Genomic DNA, 18,987 nt, shown 5'->3' with positions numbered 1-18,987 from the left:
TTCATTTTTTTTGTCACATTCATTAATTACACTTGCTTGGTTTGAATGAATAAATGAAAGAACGGTACTTGTTAATTATGAATGCAATTTTTGCGATGAAGTTTTTTGATTTTTTTTGGTACAAGTTTTGAGATGAAATTTTTTACAATTGTGAGTGTTGTTGTGCAGATCATGAAGGTACGTGCTTGTGATTTGGTTGCTGCTACCAGTGGTGGTGCTGAAGATTTGGTGTGATTTTCTCTCTCTCTCTCTCATGGATTTTTTGTTCATGCACAAAAAAATACTCACCACTACACACACGCGCTTGATTCTGTTATGACATGTTGAAAAAGTGAATAGTTGAAAAAGTGAAATTACCAATGCCATGCACAATGCGTTCGTTACTTGGTTGAGGATAAATGCAAATATAGCTAACTTTATGATATATAATTTATCTTTTGATTCATAGTATATATTTGTATTTAAATATGAAGAATTTAGTTGACATTCTTAGGAATTTGTTTGACATTTTTTTTATTAAATCTATTAGACATGTGATTATATGATTGATTGATTAAATTAAATAATTGATAAAATGAAATGCTATAAGATTGTATGGAAAAATTAACATGTGGTGAATGTTATTATTTCAAAATTCAAATAAATTATTAAATTATCCCCTAACTTTGCATAACACCTTCAAATAGGTCTTTTTATTATCAATAATTTAAAATGATCCCTAACTCTAGTAAACCACAAAATGTTATTATTTGTTAAATTTCTTTAAATTATTTTGTTTTCAGCCGTGTGACTTGTGTCTAATATGTACTTATTGCTAGTGTACCTCTTTTATTTTATTTTTTTCATATAAAGAGAAGCATCCATTTTATTCCAATTCATTACAAAATTTGCTTACTGAAAAAATATATGATGAAGGGTGTTATTTAGATTTAAATTTCAGTCATCTTTCAGAAATAATATTAATTCATAACATAGATGTACTATATATGATAAAGGCTACTGTTTAAATTTATTCAGAAATAATATTAATTCATAACACAGAAGTACTATATGATAAAGGGCATTGTTTAAATTTAAATTTGTGTCATTTTCAGTAACAATATCAAGTACTATGATGATTTGATTGGGATTTGAATAATTTGTGTCCCTTTTTTTCTATACCAGGAAGAGGACTATGTCCACGTCAACAAGGGGAAAAGCAAAAAAATCTCTTTTTTGGACAAACCAGTCATGCTCTTCCCACCCACCTCTGATTCAACTTATATCTTAGGTAATATCCCTGAAATGGCCATTTTGTATCCTTTTTGCACCATCTAAAAATTGTATCTCTCACATTTTCCAACTTTTTGTTGCTAACAAATGATGACTTTCATTATATGGTAATAATTATATGTAATATAATTACAATTTACATTTGTTTGTATTTGTTAATTTTGTTATGTACATCTATTTACTTTGTCCTTACCCTAAGTTGTTTCCACATTTCTGACCAAGTGTCACTTTTTGCTATAAACTTGAACAAATATTGCAGGGACTCCTGTGGACTTTGAAGTGGGTCGATTTTACCAAATTAATCATTCCTACCTTCCACCAAATTGCCCAGTTCAAATCAAATGTGTGAACCTTGTAATGGTAATATAAAAAAGCTCACTCTTTTTCATTTGATTTTAAGTATTACATGAAAAGCTCTCTCTTTTATTTCAAACACTCTATGAAGTTCTAAAAATGTCATCTTTGTTGGGTTTCATATAGTAGATGTTGATATCTTGTAGGTCAGTGCCAAAGGGGAGCAAAAAGTATATCTAAGGTATCCAAGCCTCAAATCTCTTAGCACTCACTTTAACGATCAAAGCTTTGGAAAGCCAGAGGGGAAGAAAATCCCTACACTTGACGAGAAATACGTGATGGGAATGGAATTTGCAATCAAAACACTTTGTAGAAGAATCTCAGCTAATGAATTTGCAGAGAAAGGAAACTCATGGAGCTTCTGGGCCTCTCCTCCTAAGAGCCCAGTTATCAATGATGCTGCTACTAGTTTGGTTCCCAAGCAGGGTTCATGTTTGTCTGAGATCAAGTTCTCTGGTATGATGCAGTGGGGACAACGCCGGCAAGTTCGGTTCTTGGGCCGTCATGAGGAGCAAAAGGTTGAACCTTTACCTGTGATTCAGAAGGAAAAAGGTGTCATTTTTAAGGCCAGAGTAGGGACTAATGTGAAGAAGAGAAAGAACATTGAAAAAGAAGAAATGGAAGAAGCTGCCAAGGTAGCTCCTTTTGAGGTAAAGAGGATGACTCGTCAATGCAACAAAAATCAACAAGGTGTGAGTAGTAGCAGCGGGGCTAAAAAGTCTAAGAAAAATCACCAAGGTGTGAGCAGTGGCAGTGGGGATAAAAAGCCTGAGAAAGCAGTGAATGACACCAAGAAGCAAGAACTTGTGGTTTATAGCAGAAACAAGCCAAAAATATGGATTGATAGATGGGCTGCTGAGAGGTAAATGGTTATTTGTATTCAAAGATGTAACCTTTTTTTAAGTAAGTTTTCCACTTGGTTTAATAGGTGTTAGTTAGTTAGTGTAGTTATTAATTTGATATTATATACTTATATATGTTACCTTGTACATTTGAAGGTATAAGTTAGCAGAGGAGAACATGTTGAAGGTTATGAAGGAAAAAGGAGCTGTGTATGGAAACTCAATAATGAGGCAAGAGCTGAGATCAGAAGCACGAAAGTATATTGGTGACACAGGTTTACTTGATCATTTGCTGAAACACATGGCTGGAAAAGTGGCACCAGGAGGAGTTGAAAGATTCAGACGGAAACACAATGCTGAAGGTTCAATGGAATACTGGTTAGAGAGTGCTGATCTTGCTGATATTAGAAAGAAATTGGGTGTTCAAGATCCTTACTGGACTCCTCCCCCTGGTTGGAAGCCTGGTGACAGCATTTCACCAGAAAATGTCACTAGTAATGAAATCAGAGTGATAAAGGAGGAAATATTTAAGTTGAAACGGTATTGTCAATTTCATTTTCTTTTTTTATGATTGAATGACTAGTGTTATTGGTTATTCTATTGATTTCAAGTTATTGCTTACTTTTCTTGTTCTGCAAACAGAGAAATGAGGGAGCTCACATCAAAAAGAGAAGAGGAAGCATTTGCTATTGTGACTACTCCTAGTTCTTGTATGTCAAGTTTGAATTTTGAGGACTATGGTTCCCAGGTTTCTAAGCAGGTGAGGGGAAGCATAATAGTCCCAGCTCATTGCTAACGATTAATATGAATAGTAATGTTGGGACTGGGAATTTGGGAGGTTACATGACATATAGACAACAGTAGCTTTTAATAATTCTTCTATCTGTTGTATTGTAGGATATTTATTTGGAGCTGGTTCATAAAAAGGCTAAAATTGAAGAACAGCTAAAAGAAATTTCTTTGGCATTGAATGGCATGGAGGTAACATATATAAACTTTCTTTTATTGAGTGCTCATTGAATGAATGTTTTCATTGCAAAATAATTATGCTACCTACCTTCATCAGAATACAATAAAATAATGATGCTAATGATTGCTTTGTAATATTCTATTAAGAGCTCATAGGATTGAGCGTTTTCATTGCAAAATAATGATGCTAAGATTGCTTTGAATTTTCCCCTTAAAAATCTATATTTATTAGTCCAGCAGAGTGTACCATAGAGTATGAACAGAACTATAAGAAATCCCATTATGATATTGTGTGATGTTACTTGTTATATTTTACTTTATATTCTCATCAATCTATGCCAATAAATGTTGAAGACTGATGAAAATCAATACTGTAATTACTGTCTTTCAACCTATAAATGAAATGGATTTTTCTTGCCACTGATGAAAAGCACTTAATGCAGGATCAAATGGGAATGCTGAAACCAACACTAGTAGAAGAACCACAAATGTCAGAATCATTAACACCACCAGCGTTATTGCTTGGACCAACATCATTGGCAGTAAACATTGGAGAAGAGACAAGGGAGGAAGAGAAAGGTACTAATGTCAAAAAAACAAAATCAGCAGACACACAAATGGTAGTAGGAAGCAGAGCAGCAGAGGACAAAGCAGCAAAGATAGAAAGGCTGAAAAGTGGTTTCAAACTTTGCAAACCAAGAGGGACCTTCATGTGGCCAAACATGAGCTTGTCTCCACATGCTGTAACCAACCTTGATGAACACACTGTGGTCCCAACCCCAACCTCAGCTTCCTCTTCTACCACCTCAGCACCCAAGCTTGTCTCAAATTCCAAAACTAACAACTTGTCACTGTCCATACCTATCCCATCTTCTCCTGTTAAGCCATTAGCTGAGAGGCGCCCTGTGAGCACAACTACTTTGACACATGTCACTGGACCCTTTTCCACTCATCTTTCTCCTCCACTAGAGACCACAAAAACCAAAATCACTACCACCATCACCAAGAATGGTTCATTTATTAACCTTAATGAAACTCCTTTTGGCCAAGAGTAATGTGGCAAAGTCCTGCTACATACATATATACTTATATAGTTATATATATTTGAAAGAAGCCACACCATTTTGAAACTCTGTTGGTAATAGTAGATTGAGCCAACTTTATAGGCAGTGGGGCGACTATTTTTACTTATTTGACATTTCATGATTGAAGTTATATTACAATTATGTTGCAAATGAGATTGCAAATTGAATGTTAACATTAAACAGGTCAATTGCTAATATTATGTTGCAAACTTAATGCCTGGATGTCATTTATGATCAGCTGGTGTCCCTTGGTGTAATGTTAAAACATCATCCAAGTGGAGATTTTAGAAAGGGGCAAAGTTTGTGCAAAGTTTATAATAGTAGTGAAGATAGTATTTTCAATTGCATATATATAATGTGTGTGCTGAAATAGGAATTCGTATAATGTTTACTAGAACTTAATATATTTTACTTAAAAACTCTTTATTACTTGACAAATGGACTGTAATGTTATTTCAAGATTGATATTCTTGTGATATAGAAATGCTGATTCTGCTAGAGGATTTTTTTTTTTTAATGGCAAATCACATATACATTAAATAGAGAAATGAGTATAAGAGATGCTCAGACCTATTTATAAATAAAAGTAGCAGCAATGAAAGCTGGGACCTACAGATAAAGATTAGAGAGGACAACAAAGGACAAAGAAAATAACCCAAAACAAAAGGGACCACAAAAACAACTAAAATCAGAAGCAGGCATTCTACTAGGTTGTAATGAACTTTTTTGATTGAAATCATGTTCTAATAATTTGCTATTTCTAGAAGTTGATATTAAGATGCAGGTGGTTTAAATTGAAATTAACTGTAATTGCAGCCACAATATAAATAGCAATATAAAATATTCACGATATAACAATAACTGCAGTTTAAAAGCATGTTTGCATGTTTATAATCCATATACTAACCTTCAAGGTTCCAAGCTTACACATTATGTTTAAAATTATTTCGATTTTCCTTAACTGGCCAACCGAGCTAGTAAACTACCTATATGGAACCATGGTCCTGAGCTGAACTAAACTATGTAATCCAATCCCACACTCATACACGAACACTTTAAGGTGTGTTTAATCTGCTAAGTACTTGTTAGAACAACACAACTTAAGATAAAACAATACATGGACAAAATTCCATGGTATTGGATAATTTTTGGTCTTGTACGATTTTTTGTGGACAAAGCTATTTTGGTATTTTACTTATACATGAGACAAAAAATTGTGTTATGGTTTAGTGAGCGACACAAATTTTCATCGTTGTCTTGTCCCTTGCATCCAGTTTGTCATGTCTCTGAAACAGTTTTACAAATCAAACAATGTACAATTGAAGTTGTCATGTCCCTCATTTTTTTAACAGATCAAACAAACTTTTAACTGTTATTTTGCAAATTAGTATTCTTCAAAAATAAATAATATACAAATGGTAAACATTTGATGATATTTTTTTGACCAACACTTGTTCTCCACAAAGGTATGTAGTGCTTTTTTAATTAGAAGATTTGTCGATTATGGTTTATCTTTCATACTACATACTAGATAAGGTTCCAAATGGCCTTCAATTTCCAGTTTTACTTATTAATTTAAAAAATAATTCGTTTACCTCTTTTTATAAGAAATGTTGCCTTGCAGATCAGCATTACAACATATAGATCCAGTTTGTTGTTATGTTTTTTTTTTTTATTATTATAATTGTCATTTATTTTTTTGAACGGCCAACGTTAAAAATTTAATTCATGAACTCTGATTCCAACAAATAAACAAGATGATCTACTAAAGAGTTATCTGTAAGACTCGTTCACTAAAAAAATTAAGGTGTTGATTAAAAAACATTAGTACTAGTTAAATACTACTATTAAAGTCTCGTGAGCATGGCTCAGTTGGTAGGACAATGCATTATTATATGCAGGGGCCGGGGTTCGAACCCCAGACACCCCAGTTATTCACCTTATAAGGTGAATTCTAGCCACTAGGCTACCTGACCAAAAAAATAAAAAACTACTATTAAAAAATAATGATCGTAAATATGCTATGTGTACAAACAAAAACAAATTAAATACCTAATGACAATAGGTTTCTTCGATGAGGATGCTCTGATATCATATTCGTCCTTTTTTTTCCCCAAAAAATTATAAATAGTTGTTTCTCTTTGTTGAGATTTAGCTTTAATGCCTTAACGTGGAGCAATGTATATAAGAAAATGTCATATCGTAAAATAATTACTTGAATAAGCAGGCAATTTAGTCCATAAACTATAACTTCTCGCCAAGTTAGTCTTTAAACCATAAAAATCAATTAAAAGATCCTTAAACTATAAAAAATACATCAATTTAGTGCTCAAACTATCATGAAAATCAACCAATATTGTTAACCGAGGGACTACGCAATTGGATAGAAGAATAGGTCAAGGTCGTTTTAATCGATTTTAATAGTTTAGATATTAAATTGGTAAGACTGATAGTTTAAAGACTAAATTGACTATTTGTTCCATAATTATTCTATAAATACACGATTAATGGAAATACATACACATACACATCAAAATCATAACTCAATTTTGGTTTAATAGTCCTTAAAAATAAATACTTTCATCTTTAGTCCATAGTAAATTTATCTTCAACTCTGAAACTCATTTAATATTTATCTTGCACTGTAAAATCAATTATAAATATCTTCACTTTAAGAAATTCTTCTTCAAAATGTAAAAGACGCACTCTTAGCAAGGAATCCAGAAGGTAATGTTACCAACCTAGGATATGGCCACTAATCACTATCATGTATGAACCTGCAGATGCAATATATCTTAGTTTCAAGACACTATCTGAGAGATGAGAAAACACTTTATATAACAGTCATATAGTCAATTGGCCATTACATTCCAAACTATAAACTCAAGACCTTATCAGTGAGTCCAGAACCAGAACCAGTATAATCATAGCTGTAATTTTTCGCTAATCCGGGAGTATAGGAACTCGTAGCTATCCATCATCTACCATTGTACAAGTCTCTTCTTTATTATCAGTTGCAGCACACAAGGCCTTCCAAACATGAACTAGCATTTTAATTGGTGGTCGCAAATTCTAGCAAACAAATTTAGAGATTCTCCATTAATAGGTAAAAAACATAAAACAGTTGTCTGAAATCTGAATGGTATCTCAGTTAAATAAATGCCTTATCATGTTACCATGAAATCTTTATACATTTAGCATTCCAATAATAAGCAATAGTATTCCAGAACCATGTAAAAAGACGCTTAGAATGAAACCTAGTGCGAAAAATATATAGCTTTACCTTGAAAACCAACACCATTTCAGATTCCTCGCAAACAATCAAGGATAGAGTCCAGTAGCATGTCACTGGAGTCACACATTCTAGTAAAACAGGTTTTAGAATCTTGTCAATAGGGACAAAGTTTCGGATGACTTCTCCACTGTAACAAAGCATCAACAACAAAATAAGCACATCATGGAATTGAATATAGGAAAGGCATGCTGGAGTTAGAAGTGTCATTGTGAAAGCCAAACAAAATAACTAGTTAAATGAGCTTAAAAATCTAGAAGAAATTTTCATGACCAACGTATGGATGTGGATTTTATACAAAGTAATTCCACATTCATATAGTGGAGTATTCTTCCACCATTTGATTCACCCAAAGGCCCATATCAAGTCCTTTACTCCTTTTTAGTTTTTAGTTTTGAGCCGAAAAAGCACCATTAAATTTAATGAAGACCCATGATTGAACAAGCATACAGTTCCCATTGACAAATCTGATACAATAAATGGAAATGAACAAATTGAATGAATTTAGCATAAACAAATCTGATACAATTACAAATCTAATACAATTTGAGCTACAGGTGTTGGTAAAGCAGTTGCTTTCCCTTGTGAAAATGGGACCCTTGTACTTCAGATGGCAAATTTATCCATTGAAAGTTGAAACCCCAAAGCAGAGAGCATAGTTTATCACACACTCAAACCTTGGTCTTGAATCTGAAATCCCACCGAACCCAAAAGCACAATTTACTATCCATACACAGGTTGCTTTCTAATAAGACCACAAAGCACAAATTCCTGAATCATTTCAACGTATCCAGCAGAAACTTGAGTCCATGCAAATAATTTGTTGCCATCACAATCACGGGAGAGGAAAATGTTGAAATTTGTCCCAAATACTGGAGCATATGTTCCGCCTATACTCTGCCGTAGATGATGATGGAATCCATAACTGTATATCGGATTTTCTGGAAAAGACCACTACCGGAGATGCAAGGTGTGCTTGAAAGATGGTGCTGTTTTTGTGATCGAACAGAATCCAATCCTAGAGTTGGCCTCAACACGGCCTCATGGGTCGGAGGAAAAAGTTGTGCGTTTGAGTAAATCAAACAACTCCTTTGTGGTTTAAGACTTTGAAGTGAAAAAGAAATAAAGTGGACCTTTGGCTGAATCAAATGGTGGAAGATATGTTGACTGTGTGATTACGGTATTTTCCTTACTTCAAGGAATCCACATCCCACAAACAAACTAAAGAACCCTGAACTAGCAACAGCATTCTAATGTCCCAACCTTTTCTTCAAAAGACAATATTTATTATGAGTGCACAATTCTTTATAAAAAAGCTATATAATTCTACACTAAGCTTTTCATACATCCTAACTTAACGTTGATTGTTGAGTGAGTAACTGATCAATAAAAAGATTACCTCATATAGTGAGTCTCAAGTTGTACTCCAAAACCCGGCATAATCACGACAGACTCTGCAAGCAAATGCTAACCTTTTTAAAATGACTAAAATAAGTTTCAAAACAAAACATACATTAGATTTATTTTCTCTGTTCTACAATGAAAATAACAATTATCTTTCAGAGCATCACATGCCCTGTTAGTCAAGTACTCACCTTTATTAACAGGCTTCCGAAGTAACAACTTGACAAGAAATATGTCAAAAAACAAGCTGTAATACACAAGACTGATCGATTTTTCCTGTTAATAGAAGGGATATAACCAAGCAAAAAAGAAAGAAACAAGGAAAAAGTCACAGAATTTTCAAATTCAACATCCTCAAGTCACAGACAAGGAAAATTTGTTGGAAGACATACCTCAAGATAACACAGATAGATTGCACATGCTAACACAAGAAGTGCTGAGGCATACACAAAAAAATATTTTGAACAATTCCTCCTCAGAACTATATGGTGCATGTCAGCATTTTGAGAGGGATTTTCCTGGTCATGCACATAAGTATATCTAGCGTTACTTACTGAGAACTCAACCATCCTGAAATGCCAATACCTGCAGTTGATATGGTCCCAATGTTATAAAACTCACATCAATCATCAACTCGATCAAAATACAACACTAGAATAATGGGTCATCAGTAGAATTATACTAGAAATTGTTTTCACCGTGCAAATGATGCTTGGTTTTTACCAAATTTTACACGAAAATTAGCAACATATATATATATATATATATATATATATATATATATATATATATATATATATATATATATATATATATATTCCACATGTTTATTTGGATTTCATCCTACTAAAATTTATCTAAAAAAATTCATGCCAACTACTGTCTCAGTCCAGAACTTTCTAGCACCATCTTATTTGCACAACATGCAATCCAGAATTTTTTTCACACACTAAAACTTACAAAAATGCAACCAATTTTTATACACAACATCTCGACACATAGAAACAGCGAATTTTCACAAAATCATCACCAATAAGTACTGAAAATTCACTTGACTTTCAGGTTAAATACAGAAAATTTCCAACATGCATTTTCTAACATGTTCAATATCTTTGAAGGGTGAACAGTCAAATAAAAATCACAAAGGTAAATAGACAAGTCCTAACGTACATATGTTGGAAGATGTGTCCAGTGTCAGACACAAACACAAGACCGACACATGTGATTACGTTCAATTAATTCATTTGATGACTCAATGTATCCGTGTCAGTGTCGTGTCCAGTTTTCGTAGTAGTGTCAGTGCTTCATAGTGCAGCATTAACGATATATACAATTGATTCTAAGAAAAACATATGAATTTGTAAATGAAGTTGAAATTATAAATTTAGGGTTGGATAGAATTTGTGGGAAATGGATTGGTAAAGTAATTAGGTGAGTGTTAACTTACCAGAGCAATGAAAGGGACGACAATGGCAGCTCTATAATCTCCGACACGGCGGAGAATGGCGGAGGGAACAACAAATCACTTACGTTTTGTTATGGTAATTCTGAACAATTTAATATGTGAAGTTTATTAAACTTAATTGTTTGGTTAATTTCTAAACAATATAAATATTTAGGGATTCTTTTTTTTTTGTACAAAAGAGGGCCAAAGGCCCAAAAGAAAACTAAGAAGCTATCCGAACATTCCTAGCATAGAAGCGCCAGAGATGTCATCAAAAAGAAGTCTACAGAGCTCACTGGATGGATTCTCCATTATGATACAATTAAAAGAGTCTAGAGAAAAGCTAAAGTTAGCCAACCAATCAGCACATCGATTACCCTCCCCCCAGGTATTTAGGGATTCTAAACGGTATAAATATTAAAAGTGGCGAACAAAGTATATCAATTATTTTTGTTAAAAAATGTATATCAAGATACCAAAAAAAAATATATATCAATAATCACTTCAAAAATAAAAGTGTATAAATTATGTTAATTTAGCCTTGTCATAAGGGATGATAGACTCCCTCAAAAAAAAAAAAAATAAGGGATGATAGACAAAGAATTAAATTGATACTTTATTTTGTATATATAATTTTTAAATTAATTTCAGACTTATTTATATAGTTTTTTTTGTACTCAGACTTATTTAAATTAATTTCATACTACGAATAATTACTTACTCTTTTCTTTTTGGTTTAAATGTGTCATTGGTCCCTGCACTTTCATCAGATTTTGGCATTGGTCCCTGTACTTTTTTTGGTTTGGCATTGATCCCTGCACTTTGTAAAAATATTGGTATTGGTCCCTCTGTTAACTTTCTGTTAAAAAAACACAAAACTAACGGAGTGCCACGTGGCCCAATCATTTCAAGCCACGTGGCACCAATACCAATATTTGTACAAAGTGCAGGGACCAATACCAATATTTTTACAAAGTGCAGGGACCAATACCAATAGTTTTGTGCTTTTTTTTAACAGAAAATTAACAGAGAGACCAATACCAATATTTTTACAAAGTGCAGGGACCAATTCCAAACAAAAAAAAGTGCAAGGACCAATGCCAAAATCTGATGAAAGTGCATAGACTAAAGACATATTTAAGCCTTTCTTTTTTGAGAGGAAGAGGGTCAAAACCCAAAAAGTTGTCGAAATTTGTTAAGAGATGACAAGTCTAAGTCTCAACACATCAACTAAGTATAAAGACTTAATTTGAGCATGACATTCCTCATAAAACATCAAAATAGGTTTTTGATCATATCTCATATTAGTCCACGCGTTCGCGCACGTATTAGCTGCAAAGTAAGAGAGGTAAAATTTGATTTCTCAATGCATAGCTAACAAACTCTAACTTAGGTTTCTTTTAATTTGGACCAGTGAAGGTTGGGGTCCAACTTGGACCAGTTGAAATGTGGCCTTTGATATAATAATAATTAATATAGACGGTCGTGATTGATAGTCCAGTACCTGATGTATAAGTTAAATAATATTCAAGCCTTGTCTAAGACTAACTGCACAATAGCAATTTTGTCATTTTGTGAAAATGATTTTCTAGGTTAGGTCAATACATAGACTTGTAAAGTCTATAACTTGTATGGATCGGGTCATAACCTTGTCATTTTGTGAAAATCGTATTATGGACCGGGTCATAACCAATTGTATAACATTTTAGTTTTTGTGCAGCTTAAATATTTTTTGGACAAGAACAAGTTAACTATTGGTGCATCCTTAAAAAAAACTTAATTATTGGTGCAGTTTAACTATTGGATTCGATAAATAAAAATTCCCCTTTATTTCATTTTTAAAACTCTTTTAACCAAAAATAAAACTTGACTAACTTAAAATAGATAAGATTTAGTTAATTACTGTTATATACACACACACACACACACAATATATCTGTGTGTGAAAAGATTAATGTGAAAATAACTATGGGTGAAAAAAGTTTCGAAGGAAAAAAATATTTTATCAAATTTTATCGAGTTTGTTTATTTCAACAATTTTTGTATAATGAGCTATTTTGTTTAGAAATAAAACATTACTAGATTGTCTTTTTGTATAATTTCAACCAAAGTTTTGACTAATTGAAATTTAGTTCAAATAGGGTTTGGACTAACTTGATCTTTCTTTCGATTAAGGTTTTCAGTAATTGAAATTTAGTTCAACTAGGGTTTTGACTAACTTGATATTTCTTTCAACTAAGGTTTTCAGTAATTGAGGTTTTGATCAACTAGGGTTTTGACTAACTTAATCTTTAGTTCAACTAAATTTTTGACTAATTGATAGTTAGTTCAAATACGGAATTGACTAACTTAATCTTATTTCAACCAAGGTTTTGACTAATTGAAGTTTAGTTCAACTAGGGTTTTGACTAACTTGACCTTTCTTTCAACTAACTTAATCTTTAGTTCAACTAAGTTTTTGACTATTTGAAGTTTAGTTCAAATACGGGTTTGACTAACTTAATCTCTATTTCAAATAGGGTTTGGACTAATTAAAGTTTAGATCAACTAGGTTTTGACCTAACTTAATCCTTAGTTTAATTAGGATTGAACTAACTTATTTTTTTAGTTCAACTAGGGTTTTGACTAATTGATGTTTAGTTCAACTAGCGTTTGAACTTATTCCAGGAACTCCTAACCATATTTTCACACCTGTCATCATCCGCCCAGCATTTCTCAAACCAGAAGACATGTGGCTTCTTCCGTTGCGCATCCTCTAGACAAACATCCAACTCAAGGGCTATGACAGCATGATCAGAACCAAAACGAGCAAGATGGTTAACTGATAGCGGGGAAAACCTGTTTATGAACTCAGTTGAAGCAAGAAACCGATCCAGTCTGCATTGAATGTTCCCATCTCTCTGTCTACCGTTTGACCAGGTGTATGGATAACCGATATAGCCCAAATCAAGGAGGTTGCAATCTTCAATTGTATTTCTGCTCAGGGACAACTGCGCAAAGCTTCTAAGGTTACCCCCAATTTTTTCCTCATTTGCTAGAATATCGTTAAAATCTCCACAGCAAAGCCACATAGACTCCTCATTCGGATTTAAGCTTCTAATCAACTCCCAAGTAACCTTCTTATTAGGTTCTTCTAAGTGACCATAGATTCCAGAAAAAAAACCAAGATTTGCAACTTTCTACACCTTCAATCCTCCCCATAATATGGTTCAGAGAGTAAGACATAATTGACAGATCCAAACTATCCATCCAAAATAAGGCAATACCACCTGCCCTCTCTCTTCCATTACCAATACAGGGAACAATCAGACCACAGGAAAAACCACATCTGATTCTAACTCTATCCATCTCCTCAAACTTCAACCTAGTTTCCATTAAGAAAACTATCTGGGGATTTAGAATGCGGTTGAGCCTTAACAAGGCTCGAATTGCCCGAGGGTTCCCCAACCCCCCACAATTCCAACTTTAAATTTTCATTAGGGTAGGAGGTGTTGGTCATCCAACACCCCCTCTGGTACATTTATGTCAACCTCCATAGCTACAAGATGTCTCTTCTTCTCAACTCCCCCCAAAACCTCCAGAACATTGTCTGTTTTTGTAAGTTCACCAATCTGCCTCTTCCCACTATCATTTTTCTTTCTAGCTTGGGTTTTTACCTGGTGCATCTTGGGACCCTTCTGCCTACTCCACTTCTTTCGCCCCTTTGGTTCATCTTTCTTGCCATCCACCCCTGCTGCGAACTCATGTGAGATAGAGACCGAGCCTAAGGTTTCTGCCACACCTTCAATAGCTTTACTTGTTGCTTCAACTCCCTTATCACATTTATCAGCTGGTTGTTCCGTCACAGGAGTTTCTTTATCTGCAGTCACCAGCGCTTTGGAAGTTTTTTCCTCACCAGGTTCAGAGCATTTACTTGAGCTAGTTGAGGAGAATAATGTTTTGCTGCAAGTTCCAGAGTTAGGTTCCTTCTTCACCTCCATATGGGCCTTTGGAAGGGGAGAGGCTCTCAGCCATGAGCTATATGCTTGATCCTGCTCTTCAACATCAGTATAACCTTCGCTGTCATTTCCTGCTTCCTCTTCGTACTCTTTCATCTGGTGGCCAATCCTACCACACTTGTAACAAAAATTGGGTAGCCTTTCATATTTAAAATAGACCCACAAGCTCCTACTTTGATACTTCAAGACAGTTCCCCTCTTTAAAGGCTTACACAGATCTATAATGACTTTAATCCTGATCGACTTTCCCATCCTATTGATGTCCCTTGGGTTAACTTCCAAGAACTTCCCTACAAGGTCCCCAAGCTTCTTTGCCATTAAATCTGATCTCATCTTCAGAGGAAGGTCATATATTCTTACCCAGAACGGAACAGAGTGTAGGTCCAACTCCGACGGTTGTTCTTCGCCAGAGATCTTATCAAATATCAGCAGGTTCCGATCGAAGCTCCACGTACCAGACTGAAGGATGTTCTCAGCATCTCTACGTGTAGCGAACTTAGAGAGGAACAAGTTCTTGTTCAGATCTTGAATCTCAACAGTGATCTTCAACCTCCAAGCTTATATCATAGTCTACTTAAAAGCTCTAACATTGTACGGGACATCAGTCCAGATCTTCCCCACTAATGTTCGACCAAAAGCCTCACCTTCAGTGATAACATCTTCCTCCACCGTAATACCTTCTCCTTCCTCTTCCATCAGTAGCACCACCCTCTCTTTATCCATCTTTGAACCAAAACCGAAAGAACACACAGGAAAAACATCACCCACACTAAGGAAAGGAACACAAACCAGTAGTCAAGACTAGAGAGAGGGCCACCAAGGAGATGGGATCAGCCAGAATAGATCTGGGGTTTTCCACCACATAACCCTAGATCTGGTTTGTTGGGTAAAATTAAAGCGATGCAATCCTTGGACTCTGAATTTAAAGAATACAGGACCTCAGAAATTAGAAAGGAAGTGTTGAATATTGAAACTCAACTTAACAACCCTGCTTTGTGGGATGGTTCTGTTGAAAACTTAGCTGAATTCAGGGGCTTGGAAGCTAAACACGCGGAACTGCTCCAAACTGAGGAAACCATGTGGAGGCAGAGAAGTAGAGCGTTGTGGCTTAAAGATGGAGACAAGAATTCTAAATTTTTCCATGCCAAAGCCAAACAACGGGGAAAGGTCAACAATATTAAGAAGCTTAAGGATGATAGGGGAGTTTGGTGGAATGGCAGAGATAAGGTTGAAAAGGTTCTGGTGGATTTCTATGTTGGGCTTTTTACTTCCTCAACCCCAGCTAGAGTTGAACAGACATGTATGGTGGTTAAGGACAGATTATCATCAGAGCATATTGAATGGTGTCAGCGCAGCTTCTCTCCAGGTAAAAGACTAAAAAATCCAGCGGTAGTTAACTGTTGCTGGTGGTTTTCTAGTTATAAGCTAGCAGGAGTTAAATATCGCCGGAGGTATTTTAGTATTTTACTTGTGTTTTTAGGAATATTTTGATGTTAAAAAAACAACTGTCAAGAATCATTGGTGGGGTGGGCTATAGGTTGCTGGCTCAAAATCTAACCTAACCGGGTTTGGCCCAAAACTTGACTTGTTTCCCTGGTTAATAATCTATCTTTGCTTTTACAACTTCATTCATTTTTTTTTGAAGGACAACTTCATTCTTTAATTCTTTCAATTTGATTCCATAGCTAGTTTCAGTATACCGCTCTCCATCCCATCGTCGCTTCAATTTTTCCATTACTGCTTTTCTGAGTTCACATCCCATCTATTTACTTCATTCCTTCAATTTTATTCAACCACCTATCCACCCTATTAACTACCCATTCTTTTGTATAATTTTTCTATATATTTAGTGTCCTCAAACGTATAGATTAATTGAATCTTTGCGCATGGAAAATAACACAACTCCAATTATCAATCCAAAGAAACGACCTGCAAGTTCTTGTGCTTCCAATACATACAAACCAACAAAGAAAAACAAAATTGAAATGGCTGGAGCATCAGGAAGTAAAAAAAGTGCAAGTGTAAGTTTGTCCAAATCTATTTAGTAATTTCATATGAATCTATGGGTTTGTCCAAATCGGACTGAGTCTTAGCCGAGGATCACATCTATGCTAGTATCTCATATGTCTTCTAGATTATGTTTGCTAGTTTTTTTTTTTTTGATATATTTATTTTTGTTAACATGATTTCTTTTGATTTTCCAGTTTAGAGCAAGTTTGGCTGACTTAGTATGGGAAACTGATATTGACATTTTTCTCGTGGACCTGTTTAAAAGAGTCGCACGAAGGTTTCGCAGAGTTGCCCATTTCGATCTCAAAGGACAACAATCTTGGGATGATGCTGATCAGCTTGTGAACGACTATATGATGACTAATGGATTTGGTCATCTTCCTTTGAAAACTGGTACAGATGTGCGGGATAGGATGTTAAAGATCCGAAACAATTATAGACGTGTAAGTTTCTTTTTTGTTTCATTCCTTCATGGCACAAATGACACGCTGTTTTCTGGAATTTAACATTAAGTTTTTTTGGTTTGTTTTATTCTTTTAGGCTCCGAACAGCTGGCCGGTGAAGGCTGCAGCCACAAAATTGTTTTCTAAAGAGGAAGGGAAATTGAAATTTATAATCCCTAAACTTAGAGATGCCCATCCTGAAAGAAGCAGAAGCAGGTCTCCAACCCGAGAAGTTTCTTCACCAGCTAGAACCCGACAAGTTTTTACGGCAATGAATGTATTGATCGCTGTTGGTCCTCAGGCTCCGATGATGATTCAGAATCTAGATGATGGACCTCAGGCTCAAGGTTTGATACCAAAGAATGAGATTTTTTTATAGGCGAAATAGTAAATAAAATAAATAAAACGAAAGTGATACAAAGACCGGGGGGCATGAGACCTGACCCAGGAAAACTCAAACGGGGATACATTGTGAAAAATCAGTCCAAGTGGATCAACTCTAATCTATCCTAACCAAAGTTCACTAATCACAGGCGCAACCCAGCGAACCCGCGTACGGGCGCGAAACCAGGTTACAAAAAAAGAATGAAAAGTGAACCTCCGCACCGGACAGTTAGAGTATAAAAATGGTGAATGGATCGACCGCCAACACGGTAACAAAATCCAAGTGCCAACAGCTCCTTGATTAACAACAAGTTAAAAGGCTCTTTCGAGCCACACAACGCGTAAGAACTAAGATCGAGGGATGAGTCCAATACGTCAATAATCAGACCCTTTCGAGTTAAACGAACCACCAGACCCTTTCAGGTTTTAGAACACACCAAACCCTTGAGGGTTTACGAAAACACTCCACATCAAAAAAATCAAATCCAATCCCACCAGTCTATGATCAACAACGAAACAACATAAATAAATACAACACAAAACAGAAAAAAAAACAAAACAAAAGCAGCTTCCAAACACTCCGGCGTGGTGACCGCGAGACAACAGCCAGGGAAACTGCAGATCTCAACAGATCTGAAACCAACCAGAGCTCCAAGACCGTCCAAAGGTGAAGAAAAAGAAGCCAAACACGGTTCAGCAACGACCCACCACCGAGGAATCTGCAACCACCAACCGGAAAAACTAAGAAAGCAAGGCAAAACAGCGGCGTCGCAGCCGACCACCTTCACGAACCACGCCCTCCTAGCGCTGCCACCTCGAAACAGAAAAGCAAAAAACGGTCAAAGCACAAGATCTAATGTGAAGAACACCAAATCGCGGATCTGACAGTAACATGGCTAAACCGTAAAGAAGGAGAGACGAACAGGAAAAGGGGGGCGCAGGTTACATGGTGAAAAGAAGTTTTGGATTGAGGAGGAAGATGGCTAAGTCGGTTTATGTGTTTTGCTAGAGAGAAGGGAGAGAAACGTGAACCACCAAAGAATGAGATATGATGTCAATTAGTTTAGAAGTAATATTTATTGTTTAATGTTGATTATGTTTAATTTATGTCCTTATGTAATTTTTGTTAAATATGTATTGAAGATGCAAATGTGTTGGTGATGTTGGTTATTATTATCATTATGGACCATTTATTTTATCATTAGTTGTGTTATTATGATTCTGTGTAATTGTAGTTGTACCATTGTTGTAAGCATTAAACGAATGCCATGAGTCAGAGATTCTTTATTTTATCACCATTTGTGTGTGTTGTGATTATGTTTAATTGTTTGAGACTTGATGTAAGTCTTAAACTAAGATCTTGATCCAGAGATCATTTGTATTAATATTTGTCTGTGAATGTTAGGTGTGAAAGTCATGTACATATCAATCCAGTTCATCAACCAAACAACAACATTGTCACTAAACATTTAACCTTAAGGAGTAGACTC

The 18,987-nt window shown here is 35.1% G+C and overlaps 4 protein-coding genes across 4 annotated transcripts; 1 reads left to right on the top strand and 3 right to left on the bottom strand.

Moving 5' to 3' along the window:
* The first annotated feature begins 174 nt into the window (after positions 1-174).
* On the top strand, positions 175-4,840 carry SWI1 (SWITCH1). The gene is made up of 8 exons (XM_085733311.1): positions 175-228; positions 1,165-1,270; positions 1,532-1,632; positions 1,773-2,488; positions 2,625-3,008; positions 3,111-3,228; positions 3,366-3,449; positions 3,881-4,840. The coding sequence occupies exons 2-8, from the start codon at positions 1,231-1,233 to the stop codon at positions 4,490-4,492; spliced, it is 2,055 nt and encodes a 684-aa protein (XP_085589437.1). The 5' UTR covers positions 175-228; positions 1,165-1,230; the 3' UTR covers positions 4,493-4,840.
* Positions 4,841-7,159: 2,319 nt separating this feature from the next.
* Positions 7,160-10,825, bottom strand: LOC146898755 (uncharacterized). The gene is made up of 6 exons (XM_085734822.1): positions 10,666-10,825; positions 9,611-9,803; positions 9,410-9,494; positions 9,214-9,268; positions 7,806-7,944; positions 7,160-7,594 (listed from the first exon to the last, which is right to left on the bottom strand). Exons 2-6 carry the CDS (start codon positions 9,785-9,787, stop codon positions 7,493-7,495), a joined length of 558 nt encoding a protein of 185 aa, XP_085590948.1. The 5' UTR covers positions 9,788-9,803; positions 10,666-10,825; the 3' UTR covers positions 7,160-7,492.
* Positions 10,826-13,307: 2,482 nt separating this feature from the next.
* On the bottom strand, positions 13,308-14,037 carry LOC146898754 (uncharacterized). The gene is made up of 2 exons (XM_085736610.1): positions 13,929-14,037; positions 13,308-13,795 (listed from the first exon to the last, which is right to left on the bottom strand). The coding sequence occupies exons 1-2, from the start codon at positions 14,035-14,037 to the stop codon at positions 13,308-13,310; spliced, it is 597 nt and encodes a 198-aa protein (XP_085592736.1).
* Positions 14,038-14,138: 101 nt separating this feature from the next.
* Positions 14,139-15,383, bottom strand: LOC146898753 (uncharacterized). The gene is given in 1 exon segment (XM_085736609.1): positions 14,139-15,383. A coding segment is annotated over 1 exon segment (1,245 nt).
* Positions 15,384-18,987: the final 3,604 nt, after the last annotated feature.

This window comes from Medicago sativa, chromosome 8 (assembly GCF_051527215.1).
Source record: "Medicago sativa cultivar Bolivia chromosome 8, Bolivia_mono, whole genome shotgun sequence".
NCBI classification, from domain to species: domain Eukaryota; kingdom Viridiplantae; phylum Streptophyta; class Magnoliopsida; order Fabales; family Fabaceae; genus Medicago; species Medicago sativa.
This window is presented reverse-complemented; position numbering and strand designations above follow the sequence as displayed.